Raw genomic sequence first — 27,134 nt, forward strand, 5'->3', positions numbered from 1 at the left:
GAGGTTGTTGAATGAATTCTGAATGATGCTTTAACTAGCTTATGATAAGAAGGCAAATGCTGAGAGAAGATGGGAACAGAATGATGAGCTAGAGCAAAGCAGCTATCCTATCTTTGGCCAATCCCTAAAGTGAAAGTACTGTAAAGAATTGGCAATCAAGAATAACCGAGTTCTAATCTCAGCTTTCTCATTGTGTTTACTGTCCCTTCCTAGGTCTCATCACCATTTGGATAAAAAAAAAAAGTGTGTAGTGGGTATTCTTGAGGGTTCTCACAGTTGTATATTTAAGATCCTATGATAAAGATTTATCATAATAATTTTATGAATAATTTTCATAATTAAAGCAAATAAGCCTATGGAGAGTGGAACGGATTATGATAGAAAAGAAAGAAAAAGACCCTAAATGAATGAAAATGCAGAAAAAACTTCAGGTCCTGTGGATTTATTTTGGATAAAGGAAAGATGAAAACCACCTGTGGGAAGAGTGACTTGGAGGAAAGTGAGGAGATTGAGAAATGCTGAACACTTTGGAGTGGGGGGGGGGGCAGAAACCAGTTCGCCCAACAGGTGGCCATCCCTAGCTTCTGTGGAAGGATTCCCTCAGCCAACAGGGCAGCTGCATGGTAGCTGAGAAAAGTCCCCCCCCCTTTTTTTTTTAGCCCAGTGCATGTGAGTCACATCTGGGCAGGATATGAGAAGGCAGGCATGTTCCAGCAGAATGGCCAGAGATCACTCACCCCTACACAGTGAAAAGCTGTTCTACTTTTGTGTCTGTGAGGGGTCTAGAAATGTGCCAGGACAGATGCTTAGACACCATTGCCTTGCTCTTTAGTGAATTCCCACACCAAAGTGTGGTGTCCTTGTGCATTGATACTGTGGTTGGCTTAAAGTGGGCACTTCATAAGTGCTTGTGGACTTGATATATACTATTATAGAAGAAAAGGGAAATATTCATTTCCCAAGCCTCATCTCTGTTCAGGCCAGCTCAGTAATAGCTGCCTTCTAGTAATTTACATTCTCCGAGTCTCAGACTTGTTGCAGCAACTTGCTGCAAGTGTTGGGCACTTGCTGGTCATTTCATATCTGTCCAGTTTCCTTTTTTGATCATCCCCTCTTGGCAGTCTACTTCAGTTGTAATTAAATGCATTAGAAAAAGGGGGCTCTGCCATGAAGATATAAACTTTTCCTCCTTTCTGCTGGCCCTTCTGATGCCCTTGTCTGGATCAGAAGGCAGTGGGGGATGAGAGCCCTAAGGAGCTGGGTAGAGAACACTAGTGACTGGGGCTTCATTTTTTTTTTTTACATGCAGTTCATAAGTCCCAGTCTAATGACTGAATGTATCCCTCCCTGGCATTGTTTGGTTAATAAGGAAACCCTTTTGACCTAACCAGTTAAAAGTCCCATCCTTTCACCTCATTACAGCCAAGCTCAGAACTAAAGAGGTAAAAGCTGGCAGGCTTGGACTGCCCCAAGCTGCCTTCAACTTGGCAACTGTACCTCAGGGTCTGTGTCTCATAGTCCCAGCTTCTCAATAGGGCTGTTTATTCAGTCCTGGTTAAACAAAGCCAGCCAGTCTCCCTCCTGGGCCCAATTTCTCCATTTGCATCTTTCTCTGGGGGATTAGGAGTTGTTCTGTTGTTTGGGTGTCACTCTCCCTTTGAACCTCTGTGGCTTCATCTGGTTTCAGCCTCCACTTCTTGCCAGGATGTAGATTTACCTCTGATTTGTTGCTACTCACTCCACAGGATAATTTGGGGAGGGTTTACTGAGGGAGTTCTTTTCTTCCTTTTCCTCAAAATTAACACCTCCCTAAAGCAGTTGCCATTCATAGAATTTTACCGATGGAAGGAACCTTGAGATATCACATCTAAACTCTTCATTTATTCAAGAAACTGAGGCATAGAGAAGTGAATGCTTGCCCAAGGTAAGACAAATATTGCAGAGCTGGGACTAGAATTGTATAGGGCCTCCTTATTCTCACCCCTCTAATGCTTTATGACCTCTCCCAAGAGACAAGACAAATAAGCATGACCATCTCTCTTTTAGATTTTTCTCTTTAACTACACTAACAGGGAATGACCCCAAAAGCAGGGAGACTTAATTTTGTCTGTCTTCTGACCACTGAACCTGGGAGAGGAAGAGGCAGATGGTAATGAGGGGAACTGGAATTTTTCCCCATCCACTTTTCCTTATACTCAAATAAATTCAGAGCTTCACCTATTTGGATATTTCCCACATGATGCAGATTGTAAATTATCAGTGCCTGACTTATGTGCAATTCTGGTCTGCATTTTTCTATTAGTTTAACAGAGAGGGGTCTCCCTTGATTTCTCCTAACCTCATGAATGTATCAGCAGAATGTCATTCCTTAGGCACAGAAAATGGATTGCAAAAACCACAAAATGGATTTGTATGGCTTTGGGCTGAGAGAAATGTTGTCTACCTGGAGGGCTGGGGGTGAGGTGAGCTAAATAACCTTCATAAATCTTTTCCTTTACAGGATTCTAAAGTTTTCCACCGTGAAAATGCTGAATTCTAAGGGAGTTTTGAGAATATGTATAGAATAGTGCTTGAGGTCATACAGTAAAATTGCTTCATGTTACAGATAAGAATATCAAGATCCACAGAGACTGAGTTGCCCAGTGTCACAGAAGTCATGAGTGGACTTTGTTTCCCTTTTATGTAGAAGGTAAAAGGGGATTCAATGAAGGCTATGTAGAATTTTAAGTAAATTGTTCTTGTATGTAGGGGGGGGTCATGTGGAGATGTTATAATGGAAAAAAGACTGGATTTGAGAATTCGAATGCAAACTCTTCTACTTACAATCTCAGTAACTTGGACAGCTGGATGATATGGTGGTTAGAGCACCAAGCTTGGAGTTAGGAAGACCTCAGTTCAAATGCAGCTTTAGTCACTTAACCTCTGTCTGCTTCAGTTTCTCCAACTATAAAATGATAATAATAGTACCTCCCTCCTTAGGATTGTTTTATTTGAAAATACTTGCACATAGCAGGTGGGTTTGTTTCATCCTTCTCTTTTCTTGGCAAGTTATTTAATTTCTCTGAATCTTATTTTCAACACCAATAAAATGTTGGAGTTAGATTAGTTGACCCCTAATTTTGAACTCTAAATCTGTGATGTTATGAGATTAGGAGTCTAGGGACAGATTACTGAAGTGAAAGGAAAGAGTAGGAAAGGCAAGAACCATTAAGGAGTTATCTTCAGTGATACTTGGCAGTTTCAGTGGCAAGAAAAAACATTTAAGAGATTTGTAATATATTCCTAAGAGAATTAAAATATATCTCAAAGGGATTTAAAATATGATTCAGATAAGATTATTGAATAAACACAAAACCAAGTGAAAAATGCATAAATTTTTGGATCTGGAAGGAACCTTAGAGATCATCTCACATAAATCTTTTGGTTTTCCTAATCCTAATTTCCCCCTCAATCTTAAATTCAAGATTTCTTATCCCTTCTCCCCTTCCCCCCTCCCCTCACCAATATGCTGGAGCCAAAAAGTATTCAAGATCCAATTGTTAATTTTCAATGCTATCAATTACATCTCAAATTGACAAATGCTATAAACTGCTTCTGGATTTATTGTTTTGTTGGTTTTATAGCTGTAAAAAAAAGTAATGGAAATAAAATGTCAATAATTAAACTTAAAACTATGGCAAGCCATATCCCCCCCCACTCCATTCTCCTCTAGAGAACTGGTTGTTAAAATTTTCCAGCACATCCTTGTTCTCTCCTCACTTGATGTCTTTCTTCACACAAAGTGGGGATGACCAATTTGAGATGTTGGAAAGAAAAATTTGGTCAGGTGTAGATTGGATTTGGTGGCCTCTGACGCCCTTCCCACTTCTAACATTCTGTGATTCTGTCCCTCCTCATTTATTAACAGCTCTATGTATTTCATTTCTATTATGTATTATGATATACATTGTATCATGTGTATCACATCGTATTCATTTGTATTCCCGGTGTGGGGAAGGCTTCCTGAAAGGAATGAGCTGCATTCATCTAGAGAGGAGTTATAGAACTGTAATCCTGGGATAGTCTGAGTCAGCCTTCCCTAAAGGATAACTAAACAGTTGCTAGTAGCTTATAAAAGATTCTTCCATTTCCCAGGAAAGAAGGTATTAGAAGTAGGCAGGAACTCTGTAACTCCTGCCTAGGAACTTGATATATCATAGGCAAGACCCAGAGTGGATTTGTGGAGGCTGCTGGATTTAGGGAGGATAGCGCAAGAAGCTATAAGAAGGTAATGGTTCTGTCTAAGGAATAAAGATAGTTTTTCTGATTTGGAACTAATGTTCCTTAGCTGTCCCTATCCCTTTCAACTATTAGCCAAAGATTAACTTCTACTCCAAGTCTGGGGCAGAATGGATCTGAAAGGAATTGGCAAGAGTAGTAAGACTAATGTATAGCAAGCTAGGGATTGAGGTGTGCCACTGGATATCAATTTATAACAGGGCAAAAAATATCTGAAAGGGGGAATTTTGCGTTTTTGCACAGTTTATATGAGCTGAGGCAGAAAGGAAACAGCCTGGGAACTGGAGTTAGCGCTCCAGGATCTCATTCCTGGTCCTAGCCTATAGTGTTGGGTGTAAGATCCGGAGGGAAGCTGATTCTGGGGCCCCTGTCTGTTGTCCCACCTGCTACTCTCACCACAAAGCTTCAGTTGTGGGTTTGTCAGGACCTTGTCTCCCCCACAGCCAGTGTTTGCTGAGGTCCTGGCGGAGGCTGCCTTCACTGAGATTCCCTCCCTTTCTAGCCAAAGGCCTGGTTTTGTCCAAGTGCCAATACCTAATGAGGAGCTCATTTGAATCCATGCAAAGTACCAGAGAGCAAGGAGACATGCTAATTAAAGTGATTGCTGTTCTTTAATTAAGCAGTAATTCCCCCCAAAGAGGGCATTATTATGCAAATGAAGCCCTCTTGGGTGAGGTAAGGGCTTTCGGCAACAGCTGAGGTCCTTTAATAAGGTCCAGAGCATTGGAGGGCAGGGATCCAGAATGCCCCATTGAGCTTGGGTGATAGAGCAAGGGAAATAATCACCCCGGCACTATGCTGTCTTTTGTCTCCCTCAGCTTTGGCTCCTGCACTGTGAGAGGCAGGGACCCCGCACCCCCTGCAGGTCCTTTCCCCTTTCTCTCTCCTCTCCCCACTTCTCTTTTCTCAGAGAGGCAGGTTCAGAACTGTGTGGGGTGAGTTTAGAAGAAATGTCAATCCAGGGTGGTTTTTGTGACTAGTAAGTCTCAATGTTCAGAACTGAGACATACAATATTAGCATAAACATGTTGGGATGGGGGAGTCCTTGGTTGGTAATAAAATTAGGGGATTATGGAAGGAGTTTGAGCTATGATCTGACCCAGGAGAGAGGATGATATCTTTTCCAAATTGAAAATGAATGTTCCTGGCAATTAACATGGTCCATGAATACAACACATTGATTTTAAATCTCATCTTCTTTGGGGAACCAGTTTATCAAGACAGGTCTTTTTTGATCCCAATGGCTATAAGTGTGGACTGAGCCTATCTAGTTCCAACCAGTGCTGAGAATTTCATGGAAGGGATAGGATGTCAAAGCCAAGACCAGAAAAGGTTATTAATCTCAGGTAATTCAGATGAGGTAAAAAAGTCTGCTTCTAAATCAGTGGAAGATGATTTTTCTATGGTTAGGACTCCTAGGGAATTCTATCAGAAGCAGAAATCATAGTATCTTAAATTTGGAAGAGATTTCAGAGTTCCACCTTGTCCAAAAGTCCTCTACAACATCAAAAGACGTCATAGACTTCCATCATATAACTCAGATATAAGAATCTGAGAACCTTGAAAATCCACAGATCATAGGCAGAATCTTAGGATATTCACATTGGTGGGTATGCTAAAGCTCAATTTTGGAGAATAAATCCTAGGTCTTTGACTTTCTGAAAAAATTCTCCCTATTAAATCATGCTCCCTAGGCTTCTCTGGGCATGTGGTGCCTTGTGTAAGCTGCCACTCCCTAAATCTTTTTTTTTTTTTTTTTTTTTTTTTTTTTGGCCCCAGACTCTGAAAACTCTGAAGCAGGTTCTTGTAGAACTAATACCATTCTGCAGAGTGTTGTGTGAGATTCTAACATAAGGTCAAAATCTCTAGTGACTACCAGGTTCTGGAGCAGAGCCTGCCAACTGACCCTGCAAGCTATGCTCTTTGCACATAGTCCCTTTGTTGAGCTCTGCTTTGGTGATAATATTTAGAATGTGACCAGAATTGAGGAGTCTTGTATTTAGCCTCTTAATCCTATATATTCAGATTGCTGGGGGTGAGTGAGTGGGGTAAGAAGAAGTGAGTCACCAAAGCTTGCCTTTCCCATCACAGCAGGTCTTGTTTTCTCCAATGTTGGCTCATCTTCTCCTTCTGCCTGGGCAGTTTTCCTAACCTTTCTAGGTCTGGGTGGTTTATTTGACTCCCAGAAAAGGCTTTGTGACGGGAAATGCAAAAAAATCTTAGAGGAAAAGCTGGAAAACTCAACAAAACCAAGCCATCTAGTATGGAAGAAAACCAAATCTCCCCCAACTCCCAGAAATCCTGGACATCTTACAACATTTTGTTCACTAGCTGAAAAATAAATGTTTTGTGTTACAAGGAGACACAGAGATTGTATCTCATCATCTCTACTAGTTTAGCACTGACTCTGCCAGCCTCTCCCTCTACATTTGGCAGTGAGAAGGACTGCAGAGTCGACTGGAGAAAAACAGGACTGGGTTCTGTTTGCAAAACATTTTCATCAGTCAGGGAAAAAAAAACTGTTAGGTTGCAAGCATTAAATAAACTCTGACTCATGCAGACATTACCTTGCCTTGCTTTTCTGATTGGCCAAGTTTCAGAGGCAGTCACATTGCTTTGGAGGCAACAGACAGTCCTAATATTCTGCAGATTTCTCCAAACTATGTCGGCAATTGAAGCAGTTTATTCTGTTGAATAAAGAATATTCTGTACATTACTAGCATTTTAGAGCACATATGAGTATGGTCACAGAATTCTCCATGTGCTAGATGACATTACCTAATCCAGTAGTACCCAACTGAGTTATAAGTAGGAATCCTTGCACCGGAGGCAAAATCAAATTCAGTTGGGAAGGGGGGATAAGTATCTGAGGTATGTCCATTCCTTTGTCTGATTGAGATAGCCTAGATAGGTGGTGGGAAATGAGGAGGTTGAGGAATTCTGAGTCCAGATTACTTGAAGAATGGAGAAAAAAATGTGTGAGGAGGGAGAGAGATCTAGCCATCCATAGATGATGGCCACAAGGATTTGGAGAGTCTGAAATGAACTTTGAAGGAGAGCTGGCTACTGAGTTGTGATGCCAAAGGGTCGGAAAGTGGCAGTGGGAAACAAGGTGTATTCCAACTTCTCCTCTTGGTACTAACTGGTTATGGGATATGAAAGAAGAAATAGCCAGCATTGGGGAGATTGTCAAGAAAAGTGGTGTCTTCAGGAAAAAAACTAGATTTTAGTAAGCAGTGGAAGATGGGAGAAAAGTTAGAAGAAGAGATCTAGGATGAAGGCAAATGATAATAATAGATGAGAATTCCAGAGGTCAGCATAGGAAGGTAAAACAGGTAGAGAAAAAGGATATTAGGGGACTGAGGAACAATAGGGCTGGGTTTAATATGAGGCTGTTCTTGAGACTGATTCCTATGCTGACCTTACACTGACATTAGGGAGTCTACATAGTGTATATTCCCAGACAAGCTATGTGTTGGAGACAGTTTACTCTAGTAGGACCTGGTAGGATAGGTATGACAGACCTAGGATCCTGAGATACGGCAAGGACTGGGAGCTGAGTGAGGCAATGGGCTGAGAGACTTGGTGGACACACTGTGTATACCTGGGCTGGGGAGGGGAGAAAAGCATGTCTCTTCTAAATTTTGTACCTGGGACAAAGCCTACTAGTTCTAATTTCGTTTCATCATTTGTGGCCAGACTCCTGAGGGGCATAGAATCATTATAAAGAGTCTGTGAATACATTACTACTTGTTACATTAAAATTTAAACACAACTTGTTAGTTGTCTATTGAAAGAGATCCAAAGCTGAACCTTTCATAGCTTCAACAAATTTCCAGTCTCCTAAAGCTGCAAAATACCACTGGCTACTTTATTAAGTGACTAAATATAATACATAAGCAAAGATATCTTCTCAGTCAATCAACATATATTTATTAAATGCCTTCAATATGCCAGATACTGTGCTAAGTACAAGGAAATACAAAGGCAAAAAAAAAAAATACCCTAACCTCAAGGAGCTCATATTTAATGTGGAAGGCAACATGCAAACCACTATATTCAACCAAGCTATATATAAGAGAAATTGTAGATAATCAACAAAAAGGAAGCCACTAGAACTAAATAAGTTCTTATGTATATATTTATCACACTTAAATATATTTAGAAGCTACTTTAGATAATAAAATGTAAGCATATTTAAAAGTATTGCTGATTCAAAGCAATCCATTAGACTATGGGCAGAAAATGCCATCTGCATCCAGAAAAAGAGCTAAGGAGACTGAATACAAATGAATACATGCTATGTTCACTTCTTTTTTATTTTTTTATTTTTTTAATCTTCACCCATGGTTTTTCCATTTTGCTTTGATTTTTCTCTCCCAACATGATTCATAAAGCAATGTGTGTTAAAAAGGAAGGAAAAAAAAAGCTTTGTTGAATTCTTCACAGCTTTTATCACTTTAGGAAATATATCTTCTGGGAAACAATAATTTCGTAGAGACTTCAGATACTGAGGGGAAGTGGGAAGATGTGGATGATTACAATTTGTTCCAATGGCTGATGGCTGAAGCAGGCGTTATAGAGATCCTGTCGTTGTACTTTAATAACTCTGCAAGGGAGAGTAAAGCTCATGACTTTGTGCAACTCTGACCTCACTTAAATTTTCAAGTTAAGACATCATGCTGTCATTGGTCAGTCAGTAAGTAGTGATTAAGTGTCTGGCATGATGCTAAGTGTTGGTGTTACAAAGGCAAAAGTGAAACAAGTCCTGCCCTCAAGGAACTTATTTCCTATCAGGGGAGATATCATGTGTGTGTGTGTGTGTGTGTGTGTGTGTGTGTGTGTGTGTGTGTATACACTATAGAGGTGGATGGAATAGGAGTTGTATTCATGAAGAGAAAGGAATGTAGATGTCAGATGTAGAAATAACAAATGACAAGACCTGACAACTGATTGGATATCTGGGATAAATGAGGAGGAGTCAAGGATGACAATGAGATTAGGAACCTGGGTAGCAGGAAGAACAGTGGTGCTTTTGTCAGTAATTGAAAAAAAAATGATAGAGAGGGGAGAAGATAATGAGTTCCATTTTGGCCATGTTGAATTTGAGATGCCTATGGGATATATAATTCAAAATGTCCAATAGGAAATTGGTGATATAAGACTGAAGCTTAAGAGAGAGACTAGAATGGGAGTGACTTGCATAGGAAAAATAATTGAAATCATGAAAGCTGATAAAGTCACCAAGTGAAAGAATGTAGAGAGACATGAAGAATAGGACCCAGGAAAGAGCTTTGGAGGACATATGCACTGTAATACTGCTATGATGTCCATACTCTACAATTTATTCTCAGAATTACAGGCAACAGCCCACAAACAACCTTTGCAGTATTTGAATAGTGTCCATTTTCAGGATTGGGAATACAGGGATAAACAGATGCAAGAATGCTTGATATCTAAAAGCCAGAGGAACATGAAATCAGGGATCCCACTGTCCAAACCATCCAAGAGTAACATCAAATATATCTGTGTTACTCCCTAGTATCGCTGTGGGAACCTTCTATGAATTAATTGCTTATGTCCAGCTCCCAGTTTACTGGAAGATGGAAAGCTATTTTAAGACACAACTTTCATATCAGTTCTCTCTCCCAGCTTGACAGACTAAAGAGTAAATAATTCAATCAGAACTTACAGAGTGATTGATACTGCAAAGTGATTGGGATGTTTCAACCTATGATACATGTATCTGGTGCTTTTTGTTTTACCCATGCATTTATTAATCTAATCAAACTGTTTACCTTCAGATTTTATTTTGAGGTGATCTCTGAAAAACATGGAGAATAGCAGTAGAATAGAGGATGAAGTAATTAAATCTATATTCCTCATTGCATTTATGTGGTATAAATTATCATATCATGCATTTTTATTCTATAAATATTAATACTACTATTTAAGATTTAAAAGCTGTCCTTATCTAACGAGGTTTTTTTTTTGAGATTTAAAAGATGTCCTTATCTAATGAGTTACCACATGTAACCACACTTTCTAAAGCTTTAAGTGCCATTTATATAAATGCTAACTATCATATTCTCAGCATTTTGGAAACCATTGGTCTAATAGATCTCTAATGTCAGAAGTATATTGGTAAATGTTAAAGATTGACTCTCTGGAAAAATTATTTTCTCAATTATATGTAAAAACATTTTAATATTCATTTTTTAAAAATTGAGTTCCAAATGCTCTTCCTTCTTCCCTTCCCTCTACCCTCCTTGAGAAAGCAAGTAATTTGACAAATATTATACATGTACAATCAGACAAAACATATTATTAGCTATGTTACAAAAGAAAACATAGAACCCCCTTTAAAAAAAAAAGAAAAAGAAAATTTTAAAAATATGCTTCAATTTGTATTCAAATTCTATCAGTTCTTTCCTTGGAGAGGATTGGTATTTTTCATCATAAGTCCTTCAGATTGGCTTATTGCATTGTTGAACATTGCTAGGTCATTCACAATTGATCATCATACAATATTGTTGCTACTGTGTATGATGATCTGATTCTGCTCACTTCACTTTGCATTAGTTCATATGAGATATGATTCAATTTTAAGTTTAAATTGCATTATTGATATTTCCTCCATAAAAAAAAAACTCTAGACAACTAATAAGTCAATAAATCAAGTTTTAATTGGTAGATTACCTATTTTTAGATGTAAAAGCACACTCTGAAAATTCAAGGCAGATTTATTAAAGGGAATGGGTCACAGACAAAATAAAGGGAGACAACAGACACCAGGAATGGTAAATATGAAATAGAGTCGTGAGAGCATATGAAAGATAAGTTCCCCAGGGGAACTCACAATTAACCAGGAGAAAGGAAATACTCCATTAAATGAGAGTAAGCCATTAACTGAAGGTTAGATGTATAGAAGACTTTAACAGATGAATCAGAGTTAACTAGAGTAAAGAGAAAGATGCCATTTGAGGGAAAGCACTATGAGAAGGGAGAGAGTGATCTTAAGTGGGCTTAGTCCTGAAAGGAATTTAGACAACAATTGGTTCTTGAGAACTGGTTGGAGCTAGCTCCAGAACACCCTTGCCCTTAAGTCTTCTCTACTTGACCGCTTAGGCAGATAATGACCAATCTTTGAGATTTGTGTGAATTCTAGTTATTCTAAGACATGATAATATGAATCTGATTCCCAAACACTTAATCTCTCCCCTTTTAGCAATGTCCCAGTCAGTGGATTCTATGCTATATTCTTTGTACTTGTTAATCCAACTGAATTCCTCTGTTTAAATATGAATCTTTTACTCTTTCTTTTTCATTACCATTTTCATTTTCAATCAGTTTTCTACTCTGGCCATATGCCTTCTACCTAGCAATCAAAATCTGACCCCATGATGATGTTGTTCATGGTCCCTTTTAAAATAAGTATGAAAATTACTATTCTGAATTTAGCACCAAATAAAATGAACATTTACATTCGTGTAATAGAAAAGAAAAAAAGGAATTGTGCATGGAATTGCAGATCTTGTTTGCTATTCTTTTGCAATATAGAATAAGGGGGGAGCAGCTAGTGGCACAGTGGATAGAGCATCAGCCCTGAATTCAGGAGGACCTAAGTTCAAAGCTGGTCTCAGACATTTAACACTTCCCACTTATATGATCCCTGGGCAAATCACTTAACTCCAATTGCCTTAGCAATAAATAAATAAATAAAAATAATAAAATAAAATATAGAATAAGTTCAATATATAACTCTTGAAGTCCATCTGTTTGTCCATGATTCTTAATGGTTTTCCTTCCCTTCTTTTTGTGCATTTAAAAATATTTCTACCACCTATTTTTCTTTCAATCCTTTTTGTTTTTCTTCTTCTCCCTTTGGTACCCCAATTCCTAGTTCCTCTTACCAATACCTCAAAAAAAGAAAAAAAAAGGAAAAGAAAAACAAAATCTTTGAAACAAATATGTACAATCAAGCAAAACAAATTCTCACATTAGCCATGTACCAAAATGTCTGCATTCTGAATGTATCACTTCTTTATCAAGAGGTGGATAACATTAGTCCCCTGTAATCATAGTTGTTCATTGCATTGATCATATTTCTCAGTGTCTTTCAAAGTTGTTTTTCTTTTATAATCTTTTTGTCCTTGAATAAATTGTTGTCTTCGTTCTAGTCTTTTCACTTTCCTTTGAACTCATCCACTTCATAATTTCTTATGATACAATATTATTAATTATATTCTTTTACTAGAATTTGTTTACTTCCTAGTAGACAGACACTTCTTTAGTTTCTAGTTTTTAGTAATTTTGAAAAGACCTCCTATAAATATGAGGTAGTTTCTTCTTTTTGTTTCTTTGAAGTATATGCCTAAATGGTATTGCAAGGCCTAAAGGTATGAACAGTTTAATGACTTTTGGTGTATCTTCCAAATTGCTTCCAAAATCTATAGCCCAAGTAACAGCTTCACCAACAACATATTATAATATGACTTTCATACAGAATCACTAACAATTGTCTTTCTTTTCTTCTTTTTAAAATGTCTTTCAGAAATCATTCTTGACCACTAAGAGCCCTCACTGAGTTCTTTCTTTATTAAGCTGCTATATTTTTTTAGTCTGTATAGTATAGTTGAACATTTATTTATAACATATTGTTTTCTGCTATTTTATTTCATATCATTAAAAAAAGGATTAAATGCCCCACAAGTACAAAGATTACATTATATGGGATCTACAATGTGAATTATAAGCTTAAATTGTGATCAAGAAAGTAGACAATAAGGTCCTTGAGGATAAAAAGAATTTAATTTTTGCTTTTGCCTCTGAATCCCCAGAGTTTACTATAGCACACAGCCTTATACATAGATGCTGTTAAACATTTATTGAATTACATTCAATATACAATATTTCTTTTACAGTTCTCTAATACCTAGTATATCACAGAGCAAATAAAAGAATAATAGAATTTCAGAGTTGGAAGGAACCAAGGACCTCTTTTACAGCATATTTGAAAAGTAGTCATCCAACCTTTGCCTGTATATCTCCAGTAGAAAGGAACTGTTACTTTCTGAATCAGCCCATTTTACTTTGGGAGAATTCTAGCTGATAAGAACTTTTTCCTTTCAGCAAATTTAAATTTACCTTTAGTTTATTCTTCCTAGCTCTGCCCTCATAGATAACCTTGAAGGTATTTTAAGATGGCATCTAAGCAGAACACTGGATAAATGCCAGGCCTAGAATTAGGAATACCTGAGTTCAAAAACAATCTTAGATATTTACTAATTGTGGGAACCTGGGAAAGTCACTTAACCTCTCTTTGCCTCAATTTCCTAACCACAGAGTTGTTGTGAAGATTAAGTGAAATAATAATTATAAAGCACTTAAGCACAATGCCTGACACTTAGACAGTGCTTATATAATGTTAGTGATGATGATGATGATGATGATGATGATAAAGTACTGTCTGTAGCACCTCCCCTTCTCCTTCCATTTTCTCCAGGCTACACTCTCAAGTCCTTCACCCAATTTTCATGTGGCAGAATTTGAGGCCCTTCTTCATCCTGTTGTTTGCCTCTGTATGTCTCCCAGTTTGTCAAGAGTCCTTTCTTTAAGAAAATAAATATTTGTTAAGTATTTTACTGTGTGCAAAGCACTGAGCTAGGCATTGGGGACAAAAAAGGTTATTAAACAAAATACTCCAGCTGTGGTCTAGGTCAGAATTGGTTGCTGTCTTAAAATTCAGCCTGATTACTTTAGTTTTTGTAGTTGCCATGCCATTGTGTTGTCTAGGATTGAGCATGCAGTCCTCGAAAGCCCCAAGATCTTTTTTCAAATAAACTGCAGTTTAGCCATGCTGGCACCATCTCATACTTATGATGCTGATTTTTGGAATACAAGTGAAAGGCCTTATAACCATCCCTGTTATGTTTTATGCTATTATCAGTCTAGCTGCTCAAGACCTTTGTGAATCCTGACTTTGTCATATAGCATGTTTGCTATCCCTTTCAGCTTTGTGCCATTTGAAAATTTATTTGCATGTGTTCTACATCTTTATTCATGATGTATATGTTAATTCCTAAGAACCAAATATACTTTTATATTTAAAATGGTCTTTAGATTTATCAATAAAAAGAAGGATAATGGATTTCTTCTGAATTTGGCACGCTATCCTATAAAGAAAAAAATCCATGGAAATGTGGAGTTTTGTTTATAGTTACAAAAATTTTAGAAATCAGAAGTATAAAAAAAAAAAAAAAAAAAAGGAAAATGCAATGGAAACCAAGTGCACAGGTGTGGTTTGTATAGCTTTCAAAAAGGACCAGGGATATCATGGGTAATGTCTTGACTTGCACATGGATTGGATTTAAGTGAGGCAGACTTGTACAAAATTACCAGTCTGGTTCTTCCAGAGTCATTGTAGGACAATGGCAAGACAAAAGTTAAGATGGTTGGTGATGACCTGGTGTGTAGTGGATGACTGTGGTGTTTTTGATGTCTAACCAGTTTCTAAACATTCTGCACCACCTGTTTCAGTCACCTTCATGCCTTGGAACAAATTATTTTTACTTGCCCATTCTACTAGGGAAGTCTTCACTGATAGATTTGATGTCTGTTGGTTATCTTCAATCTGGTTTAGTCCATCTACCAAGATGGTTTTATAATATAGGATAAGGGAATAGATGGCAACAAACAAACAAAATCCTAGCTCATATAAAAAAGAAAAGCCCTGAGGATTTTAGTGACCGGAGAACTCAATATGGGTAAGCAGTATGATTAGTAGATAATCATATGAGATAATGAAAATATGTTATATTATTATGTATTATTATTTATATCATATTATATAGTCTAATATATTACATTAGTCAAAATAGAGTACTTAAGACAAGGATAAGGACAGTCTTTTTTTTTTTTTTTTTAATTCATTTTTCCAAATTTTTCCCCTCCCTCCCTCCCTCCACTCCCCCCCCCCCCATGGCAGGTAATCCCATACATTTTACATGTGTTACAATATAACCTAGATACAATATATGTGTGTAAATACCATTTTCTTGTTGCACATTAATTATTAGCTTCCGAAGGTATAAGTAACCTGGGTAGATAGACAGTAGTGCTAACAATTTACATTCATTTCCCAGTGTTCCTTCTCTGGGTGTAGTTATTTCTGTCCATCATTGATCAACTGGAAGTGAGTTGGATCTTCTTTATGTTGAAGATTTCCACTTCCATCAGAATACATCCTCATACAGCATTGTTGTTGAAGTGTACAGAGATCTTCTGGTTCTGCTCATTTCACTCAGCAACAGTTGATTTAAGTCTCTCCAAGCCTCTCTGTATTCCTCCTGCTGGTCATTTCTTACAGAGCAATAATATTCCATAACCTTCATATACCACAATTTACCCAACCATTCTCCAATTGATGGACATCCATTCATCTTCCAGTTTCTAGCTACAACAAAAAGAGAAGCCACAAACATTTTGGCACATACAGGTCCCTTTCCACTCTTTAGTATTTCTTTGGGATATAATCCCAATAACAGCACTGCTGGGTCAAAGGGTATGCACAGTTTGACAACTTTTTGGGCATAGTTCCAAATTGCTCTCCAGAATGGCTGGATTCTTTCACAACTCCACCAACAATGTATCAGTGTCCCAGTTTTCCCACATCCCCTCCAACATTCATCATTATTTGTTCCTGTCATCTTAGCCAGTCTGACAGGTGTGTAGTGGTATCTCAGAGTTGTCTTAATTTGCATTTCTCTAATCAGTAGTGATTTGGAACACTCTTTCATATGAGTGGAAATAGTTTCAATTTCATCATCTGAGAATTGTCTGTTCATATCCTTTGACCATTTATCAATTGGAGAATGGTTTGGTTTCCTATAAATCAGGCTCAGTTCTCTATATATTTTGGAAATGAGACCTTTGTCAGAACCTTTACTTTTAAAAATATTTTCCCAATTTGTTACTTCCCTTCTAATCTTGTTTGCATTAGTATTGTTTGTACAGAAACTTTTTAGTTTGATGTAATCAAAATCTTCTATTTTGTGATCAATAATGATCTCTAGTTCTCCTCTGGTCATAAATTCCTTCCTCCTCCACAGGTCTGAGAAGTAGACTATTCTCTGTTCCTCTAATCTATTTATGATCTCATTCTTTATGCCTAAATCATGGACCCATTTTGATCTGGATAAGGACAGTCTTGCCTGATCCCACAGTAGTCAGGCTATGTTGAATTCTGGTGCCATATTTTAGGAGAAACATTGAAATATTGACACGCATTCAGAAAAGTAGGATGACAAAAATTTTTGAAAAAAGGATCAGTTATAAGAAAAAACAAACAAACAAAAAACTTGATTATTTAACTTAGAGAAAAGAAGACAGATAGTAAGGTGGGAAGTGGAAGCCTGAGTGGAGGGTGGAAGGTACTCATGATTTTGATCTTTATTTGAAACCTTGACACAGGGAAGAGGGATTTTTACTTATATATTATATATGCTATAGGAAGGAATATTTTGATCCAAAAGAGAGAAAAACTTGCTAGTAACTAGTTGTTTAAATATGGAGTGGGCTGACTCAACAAATAGTGAATAGTTGAAGGTCTTTAAGAGTAAGCAGAATGGATTCTTGTCCATTGTCAGGGATATTATTGATAGAATTCATGCTTCAGTTAGGATTGGATTAAGTGTAACCTGCTTAAAAGATCTAGGTTGAACTAGAATGGAAAGAGAAAGTTCAAGAAAGATCATGCTAAGGATCCCTACTGAGAGTCTTCTGTTTCCAAATATATTTCAGCTGCTGATGAGGAAGGGACACACCTGGTATAATTAGAGCTAGGGGAGGGACCATAGAGGTTACCTAATTTAGGCCCCCTCATTTTACATCTGAGACCCAAGTCTGGATGGCATTAAGTGAGCTGCTAAAGTTACGAAACTAAGAAGTGGAAGAGCAGGGATTTGAACCCAAGTTCTCTAATTCAAATTTAGTACTTTTTCTACCATACCACACTGAAAGGGCCTTTCAAAGCCTTCAAGTCCAACTTTCTCATTTTACAGATAAGGAAATTGAAACTGTGAAACGTTAAGTGATTTCTCCAGATTCACTAGTCTATACCTGAGACAAAATTCAAACTCAAATCTTCCTGAACACTCTATCCACTATGCCATCTTGTTTTTCTTTGGCAAGTTGGAGAGAAAATAATTTCATTTTAGAAACTGGTTTTAGCATTCCACCATTTTGATGAGTTTGGTTTATTTTAGGATTAGATCCTCCAGCTTAGTTTCTCCTCTAAATATCTATTTCCCCTACTCTCCTCCTTAGGCATTTCTGAGGAATGTTAAGCACAGTATCTATCTCCTCAGGCACCTTCCTTTAATCATAGTGGAAACCTTTTGTAGAAGAGTTTGAAGAGATTGGGCTGTAGGGGGGGCTAATTGGCTCAATGTTAAGCTTTTAACAAATCTAATTGAAATGAATACAAGAGAGGAGTGGGAAAGGGGCTGGCCTGGAATGCAGGTAGGAGTTTGAGAGGGAAGGAAGGGTGGGAGGGGACTGGAGGGAAGGATTGGGAGGTGGAAGAAAGGGGAGGGAAAACGAGGAGAGTGAGGTTAGTGAAAGGGCACTTCTTCTGGTCTTGCCTGGAGTCCTCTTTCTGGAGAGGTAGATGGAAGGTTGTTAATCTGAGATCCTAGAGCATTGCTTTGTCACTTGTGGAAATTACAAATTTTGGGGAAAGAGGAGAGGTAGAAAGAATTTAGTGTTTCACTCATAAGCTGAAGTTTTAGCCTTTCACTGAATATCTTTCCCAATATTTTGCCACAGTAGCTTAAATTACATCATTAGAGATTTATTCCTTTCTTTATGGGGGTGAATAGAGTAACCTAATAAGACTTTCAAAGTTTTCTAAAACTAAGCTCCAACCCACCTCATTTCAACTTAGTCTCATTTCATACTATTTTCCTTCATACCATCTATAATTTAAGTCATATTGGATTACTCTCATCTCTTCCCCTTGCTCTGCCCTTTTTCTATTGTCCCTAAGGCTTGAAATGGACACCACCTTCCTCAATTCTTTTCTCTTTCATTTTCAGGCACAATTCAGATGTTCATTCCCATGAAAAAACTTTTCCTGACTCTCCCAGATAAAAGTGATTTCTCTCTTCTCTTTGGCACTCTTCTCACTTTCCCACATGGCTGTATGGCCCTAGAAATCTCCCTGGCCTAAATATCTCCATGGGCCTCAGTATTATCTATAAAATGAAGGAGTTAGAACTGATGGCCCCTTGATATTTTTCTATTATCTCCTTCCATTACATCCTTCTAGTGTCATTTCAATCTTTAAATCAGTTATCTTATTGATGTGGTTATAAATGTTAAATGATATGATTTAGGAGAGACCAGATTTTGGGATTCAGTCACAGGAAGAATTCACAATGATTATTCTCTTTGGCAAAAAGTATGTTTATTTAGGAGAAGGGGTTACAGACAAAATGAAGAGATACAATAGACACCAGGAGTGGTAGATCTGAAATAGAGTTGAGAGAGCACATAGCAACAAAAAGAGTTTTATTAATTAATGAGGGAAAAGATAAGTTCCCTAGTGGGACTCACATTTGGCCAGAAAGAAGGGAATTCCCTATGAGGTTGGAGCTTGCTCTTAGCTGGCAGTACCTTAAAAGAGTTAAGTAGTTATAAGAAGAAAAAAGACACCATACACTATGGTGGGGGGGTGAGAACAGAGACACCACATGGCATAGGAGAGGAAAGTCCTCAGCTATTTGTAAAGCCTCAACAAACAGCCATTTTGTTTACTTGCTCTTTTTTTTTTTCTTTGGAATGATTTTTGTTGCTGGCTCCTGTACAATTTTGGGTACTGCTGTCATAATTCTTCAGGCACTCTATGTACCATATGTAATTCCTTAATTTTGTTTATCACCTACAGTTCATATTCATCAGGGATGTTATTTAGATTTATACCTATCTGGTATAATGGTTTTCCCTGCTTTCAATTTAAATCTGAATATTGCAATAAAAATCTCATGATCTGAGCCATAGTTGGCTGCAGGTCTTGTTTTAATTGATTGTATAAAGCCTCTCAACCTTTGGCTTATGTATAATTAATCTTATTTGTATATTGATTATCTGGTGATGTCCATGTGTAGAGCTGTTCCTTGGATAGAATGGAAGTCAAATCAGTTAATACTTAATGGCATTAATTCATATTATTCATTGAAAGGTCAAATACTGAAGATGAAGCCTAAATATTTTGGTCACATATGAGAATATGGGATTAGATTAGTAAAGGTTCTGATGTTGGGAAAGATTGAAGGCAAAGAAAAAAGGGAACAGCAGAAGATTAGATGGGTTGATAGTGTAATGGAAACAACAAATATGAACTTGGACAAACTTCAAGAGACGATAAGGGACAGAAGGGTTTAACATGCTATGGTCCGTGGGATCATGAAGAGTAAGATGCAATTTAATAACTGAACAAAAATACTAAATTTTGTGTCAGATGTACTTTGTACATCCCCAGTATTCAGTAGAATGCCTTGAGTACTCTTAGTAGGCATATGATTTATTTTATTTTTCCCCAATTTAATATTTTAATTTTCCTCAGTTATGTGTAAAACAATTTTTAATGTTTGTTTTTAAAATTTTGAGCTAGTCTCTCTCTTCTTCCCCACCCCATCTCCTTTTTTTTTTCCTGAGGCAATTGGGGTTAAGTGACTTGCCCAAGGTCACACAACTAAAAAGTATTAAGTATCTGAGGCTAGTTTTGAACTCAGGTACTCCTGACTTCTTGGCTGGTGCTCTATCTACTGCACCACCTACCTGCCCCCCCCCCCATTACCTTTAAAAAGGCACATGTGAAATTACACAAAACATTTCCATAAAAGTCATGTTGTGAAAGAAAACACTGATCTTCCTCTTCCCCTCTCCCCCCCCCCCAAGAAAAAGAAAGTTTTTGTTTTTTGTTTTTTGTTTTTTAAAGAGTACACTTTAATCTATATTTAGATACATACATTCAGTTCTTTCTCTGGATACTGATAGCATTTTTTCATCATAAGTCCTTCAGAATAGTTGTGTATCTTTGTATTTTTGAGAACAGCAAAATCATTCACAGCTAATCATCCCACAACATTGCTATTACTTTGTACACAGTATATTTCACGGAAGACTTCAAGTTTTTCTGAAAGCATCCTGCTCATCATTTGCCATAGATCAATAATATTCCATCATAATCACATACCAGTTTATTCAGCCATTCCCCAATTTTATTCTCTTTTACTTTTCACCCTGACCCTCCTCAAAAGTATTTTGCTATTGACCACTTCTCTGCCCTCAATATAGGCATATAATTTTTGATGAGGCATAAACTGGCTCTTCCTCAAAAAAATGTGTTAAGGAACACAATTTATTGGATACTCAGAGTCACTATCTTTGCTTTCTGTGATGACACAGGATTCAGGCAGAAAGCTATCTGGCATTCTATTGCTGGTAACTTTCTGCTATCATCTCATAAGGGTTCAAGGTTTTCTTTGCTTTTGACTTAGTCCTTCTGGTCCTTCCTTTTTTTTTTTTTTTTTTTTTTTTTTTGCTAAATTCCTTGGGGTGACTAAGTTTAATCCTTTTATTTTACAGGTGAAGAAACTGAGGTCTTGAGAACTGAAGTGAGTAACCTGAAGCCATAGGAGTAGGAAGAAGAGGAGGCAGATAGGTGGCACAGTGGAGGGTTGGAGTCAGAAAGACCTGAGTTTTATTTAATTACAACACCAAACTCTCTCCATATATATTTGGTTTTCTCTTACTCATACAGAACTATCATCTACTCAAGATTAGAAAAATTAGAGGGATATTTGTCAGGTGAAATAAAATTGAACTAAACAGAATTAAAGTTAGTTTAAATAAAACTAATTGGTGGTGATGTTAAATTTTTTTTAAACAAATGTTAATGAACAGAAATCCAATGGGGGGGGGGGAACAACAACGTTGGGAGTAGGAAATTGGTTAGAATATAGGCTCTGTCATTTAATAAACTAGGTAAGCTACTCTATACTTCAGTTTGCTGATTTGTAAGATGTAGATAATAAATAATGGTTGTATCGATTTCATCAGATTGCTTTGAGGGTCATTTCAGTTAATTGTATACAAAATGCTTTGTAACTACTAAATGGTTATATGAATGCTAGCTATTATTATTATTATGTAGCTGCATGTGTGCACAATAGTGTTCAATGAGTTATTTAAATGTATTAAAGAATTGGGCTGCATAGACAATTCTATTACATTTGTACTTATTGATTCATTGGCTTAATTGAGCCAGAGTTATGCCTTAGGTGCTAGGATATCCTCTTTGCCTTCTAGGAACTTAAAATGAAATCCTCCCTGTGTAAGCTAAGAATATAGAAAACTTCTTTCATCCAACGTATGCTACAGTTCTTAGTCAAGGTTACAAAAATTTACTTTAACAATGCTTGGAATTTGCATAGCCAGGATCTTTAGAGGAGCTGGCATCTCATAGTGCTTTTATTCCTGTTTTGAGGGGATGAGGAAAAGTGTACCAGAGAAGCTAGGTGATTAGCCCAAGTTCACCTAGCAAGACAAAGAGATAATGACAGAGCTGGGAATAAATAATACTGTAGAGAGCTCCCAATTCTCTGTGCCTAACTCTTTCTGTAAAACCATCCAGCCTCAAATAACCCATTCTTCAACTGCCACCTTCCCCAACATTCCCAACTCCTCATCTTTCTCTTTCAGTCCCCTCTTCTCTTTCTTTCACTACTCAGCAAGGGTCTTGTTTGCCCTGTGGCACTGTATGAAATGAAAGGAAAGGTGGCATCAGAGTCTGTTTAATAATCGGCTCTATTACAGAACTGTCTTTCTCTTTCCTGTAAAATGATCTTCACATTCTCTATTGGTGCAAAAAAAGATGTATAAAGTCGTTTTCTCTTGACCTATTGTATGGGTAAATTAATCTAGCATCACAAACTCAGTAACAGAGTTAGGTGATCTGTGTATAATAGGTTTAGGCAGTAGGCTCTGAGCTGAGCCTGTTCAGCATATAAAAGGCCATAGAAATCTCTTTCTCTGTGAAATCTACTTGCACACATTTCAGGAAATGTACAAGACAGGGAATGCAGTCAACCCACTGAGGGTTGGGCTTTTTTGTTTTTTTGTTTTGTTTTATTTTGTTTTGTTTTGTTTTGTTTTTGCCCTGGAGAAAATAAAAATGATCATGCAAAAAGAAATGAATGATTTGCATTTTTCCCTACCTTGATAGCCAAGGTGTTGTGCAGCTGCCAGTTGTATAATTCCAAAGGTTAGTGGGGAAGGTCAGGACATTTAATAAGCTGTCAATATTAAGTTACATCATAAATAATCAGAGCTTCCTGTATATTTAATGGGATCTTTGTGGTAAAAATTTGGAAACTATCCAAATGGAGACAGGCCTACTTCTGTTATTGTTTAGCCTTCTGGGTCTAACTTATTGTGGGGGTTTGGTTGTTGTTTTGAACTTTGGTACCTTTACCATATAATGAAAAGAGAGGTCAGAAACCAAATGGTTTCTAGGATGTGCTGTTTTCCTCTTTTTTCCCCCCTTCTACTTTGTAATTTATACAGCCTGAATTCTAATACGTAAATAGAATCAAAATAAAAGAAAAGATCAAAGTCAGGAACTGGATATATTGAAATCTGTTTGATCTTCAAAGTATTTAATGTACTTATAGGTAGTAAGGGGCTTAAGCCAAGAAGATTTATCATTTCACTCACCAGGAGATTACTATCTCAACATTGCTTATTTTTATTTTGTTTTGTTTTTATTCTGGACTGATTATTTTCAACAGTGTGAATGATTTCCAGCATGGAAATTCCCTTCTTCAATGCAGATGAGTAACTTAATTCTTTATTTTATTAGACTGTTGCTTATAAAGGGAAAAGTATAGAACAAACCATTATTTAAGCACTGATTATATACTGATTATAGTGCTGGCACTGTTTTAAAATTATCTCATTTGATCCTAGCAAAAATCTTGTGAAATAAGGTCTGAGGAAACTGAGGCAGCTAGCATATAAGTAACTTGTTCAGGTCTCATAGCAAGGAATGTCAGAAGCAGAATTTAAACCTAAGTTTTCTTGACCCCAAAATTAGCAGTTTTGTATCCATTTTCATGCTGTCTTTCATGCTAACAAAAGATTATTAAAATATATCTAATCAATTCAACCGTAGAATCATAGAATCAGATGGGCCTCTATAGACCATGTTGTCCAGCCAATACCTGAACAAGAATCCTAAACAAATGGTGATCTAGCTTTCCCTTGAAGGCTTCCAAAGTGGGACAACTTAATACTTCCCAAGGCATTCTCTTCCAAAGGAACTCTAATGATTTTGATTTTCCTTACAATTTAGGCTAAAATTGTTTCTCAGGCAGATTACAACTATTAGAAGTCCATCATTCATGCCACAGTTCTTCAAATATTTGATGATAGCTACTATGTTCCTCCTTATTTTTTTTTCTTTTATAAGTGAAACATCCTCAATTCCTCCAACCAATCCTTCTCTAGCATGGCCTTGAAGTGATTCATCATCTTGGTTGCCCAACAATACTTTTTATGTTATCAGTGTTCATTCTAATGTAAAGGATAGGGATAATTCCTTCTAAATTCTTAAATTTAGAATTTAAATTTTAAAGGTTTTGATATTTAACAAAAAATAACATCTTGTGATACTTTATGAGATAATGAACATTTCTAAATGAGTCAAAAAAAGAACAACACAATTAGATGAGAAAAAATTTCCCACACCCTGGGGTGTTTTAAATAGTTAGCCCTGGATAATTTCCAGCAATTAGAAAATGGGAGATATTGTGAGTCAGGATCTCCCATATAGGAGAGAGAAAGTATCTTTTCTTCTACTCTTTCATGGATCTTGTGGATTTGAGGTGTGCTTTTGAACAACAGCATCCATCAGGGAATAGAAATACCCCCTTCAGGTAGACACAGAGTGAGGCTGTTACTCAAGGGAAGAAACAGCTCTGAATCCTTGGTAACAGAGCTGCCTTCCAGAGGGAATCTGGCTAATTCCCCAAGCTCAAAATTCATCTATTCACCTGTTATAATCCAGCATCCTCTTTATCCTCCATATATAGTAAGAGGATACCAAACCATGAATTTAGAGTCTATGTATATACTTCTTGGAAAGTAAGGTCTTGGATTAAGAAGGGAATGTTTTAGGACTATAATTCTTTTTTCTAATCATCTGTAGTTAAGTGGCACAGTGGATAGAGTATAGAATTTGTACTAATGAAGTTATAAGTTCAAATACAGTCTCTGATAAGTCCCTTAGTTGTGTGACTCCAGGGATATCACTTAAACTTTCTGCCAGTGCCCTCATCTATAAAACAGAGTTAATAGTATTTGTCTCCTAGAGATATGAGGATCAAATGAACTAATATATGTAAAGCACTTTGCAAACCTTAAAGTGCTATATAAATATGAATTATCATGGGACAGCAAAATGGCAAAGTAGATAAGAGTATCTGACTGGAATCAGGAAGACTCATTTTGCTGAGTTCAAATGCCTCAGACACTTATTAACTGTAGAATCATGGACAAGTCACTTAACACTGTTTACCTCAGTTCCTTATCTGTAAAATGAGCTGGAGAGGGAAATCACAAACTTCTCTGGTATCTTCCCTAAGAAAACCCCAAATAGAGTCACAAAGAGTTGTATATTACTCAACAACAATTTACAATTTTCTTAAGCAATAATATATATATGCATTGAAATATACATATCTCAATGAAAATATGTCTTTTGTACCTCCTTCCCACATTGCTAATGAAGGAAAAAAACCCAAAAACTTATATAATTATAATCACAAACATATATGTATATTTTGCCATTTTAGAAAATACCTTTGCTAAGAGCTAACTGAATTGATTGGCTAATTGTTATTAGGAAGTACACTCACAGCAACATGAATATTATACTATGATCAATTCTGATGAACGAGACTCTTTCCAACAGTGAGATGACTGATGCCAGTTTCTATGATCTTGTGACAAAGAGCTATCTATACCCAGAGAGAGAACTGTGGTAACTAACTGAATGTGGATCATAATATAACATTCTCACTCTTTTTGTTGTTGTTGGCTTGCATTTTGTTTTCTTATTCATTTACTTTCCTTTTTGATTTTATTTTTCTTGTGCAGCAAGAGAATTGTATAAATATGTTTACACATATTGGATTTAATATGTATTTTAACATGTATAACATATATTGGATTGCTTGCCATCTAGGGAAGGGGGTGGTGGGGAAGAAGAGGAAAATCTGAAACACAAGGCTATGCAAGAGTCAATGTTGAAAAATTATCCTTGCATATATAAATATAATATTATATATATATGTATATATATGTATATGTATATATACATATATATATATATTTTTTTGCTGAGGTAATTGGGATTAAGAGGCTTTCCCAAGGTCACATAGCTAAGAAATGTTAAGTGCTTGAGGGTAAATTTGAACTCAAGTCCTCCTGACTTTGGGGTTGGTGCTTTATTCACTGTGCCATCCAGCTGTCCCCTTGCATATATTTTGAAAACAAAAAGCTTAAAAAAAAAAAAGGAAATACACCAATGGAGGTTTCTAAGTTGTAGCTTTAGGGATACAGATCTATAGGAGTAAGAATAAAACCTGAGGTAGCAGCTATGCTGTGGGAACCCAATCCTCAATATAAGTTTGGGAAGTACTCTAAAGAGGTTATGCATTTTGTCCATGTCTTCTCATCCTACGTGACTTTTGTTCAGGTCTTATATCCTTTTTAAACTATATAAATGCTTTACAATAGAGCCCCTCAACTTCCTGGGAATATTCCTCTAGATCTTTTGATGTTTTATAGCTACTAAAAGAGTTCGAGTGGTCTGTTGGTTATGTGTCACTTCAGTATATGCCTGATTCATCTTCATTTCTGATCAAACATCTCTTATGACATTGAATATGGTGTTTCTTCTTTGCAATTCTTTCTTGGTAATATATTGTTGCCCTCAAATCTTGACAATTTTGAAGTAATGGGGAATCTAAGAGAAAACAATAGTTTCTAACATATATGCTTACTTTGCCAAATCTACAAAATTTTCTGAGAAAAATTCACACGTGTATTGAAGACATTCTTCACAAAAGCATAAGGGAACAGGCAGCAGGATTTTGCAAACAATATTCCATAAAAGAACAGATCTGTGCAGTCACATAATAGACTTTAAGGCATAGAGATATAATATTCCTTTACTTTAAAAAGCATATAAACTAGTAGAACAAAATACCACTTCAAAAGGTCTCTTACAAGAAGGTTGTTGCATGTCAAAAATCATACAAGATTTCCTCAAAGATAACATAGAAATTACTTCAGCAGAAGACCCTTTGATGAATAATATCAAGAAAAACATAAAATATAGAACATGCTTGCCAGGGAGCAGCTGTTCCTCATTGGTTTACTGTGAGTTCCTTGAAGAAAGGAACTGTTTTTGACCTTCTTTATATCCCTAATTTAACCCAGTGCCTGATACATAGTAGGCACTTAATAAATGCTTATTGATTTCCGTTAAATAGAATTGGAGAATTTTAGAGAGGGGAGGGGGGAGATCTTTCGGATGCTTTTGGATGTGAATGACATTTTGCAGCTTTTTTTTTTTTTTTTTTTTTTTTTTTTTTTTTTTTTTTGCCTTAGTACATTGCAGATCCGACTAAACGGGTTCCACAGTCAAAAAATTTGGGGCATATAAAGGGAAAATGGGAGAGGATAAAAAATGCCTATTGTCCAGACTGTGTTAAATGGGCAACCAG

The 27,134-nt window shown here is 36.7% G+C and overlaps 1 protein-coding gene across 2 annotated transcripts in view; it reads left to right on the plus strand.

The window, feature by feature from the left end:
- The first annotated feature begins 1,724 nt into the window (after nt 1–1,724).
- CDON (cell adhesion associated, oncogene regulated) overlaps nt 1,725–27,134 on the plus strand; it is a 124,817-nt gene continuing 99,407 nt past the window's right edge. The window contains exon 1 of one of the 2 annotated variants that reach the window (XM_074303858.1): nt 1,725–1,924. In XM_074303858.1, coding sequence (XP_074159959.1) covers nt 1,912–1,924 — 13 coding nt within the window. In that variant the 5' untranslated portion in view covers nt 1,725–1,911. The remainder of the gene's footprint in view (nt 1,925–27,134) is intronic. The other variant, XM_074303857.1, reaches the window with a different exon arrangement.

This window comes from Sminthopsis crassicaudata, chromosome 3 (genome assembly GCF_048593235.1).
Source record: "Sminthopsis crassicaudata isolate SCR6 chromosome 3, ASM4859323v1, whole genome shotgun sequence".
Lineage (NCBI taxonomy): Eukaryota > Metazoa > Chordata > Mammalia > Dasyuromorphia > Dasyuridae > Sminthopsis > Sminthopsis crassicaudata.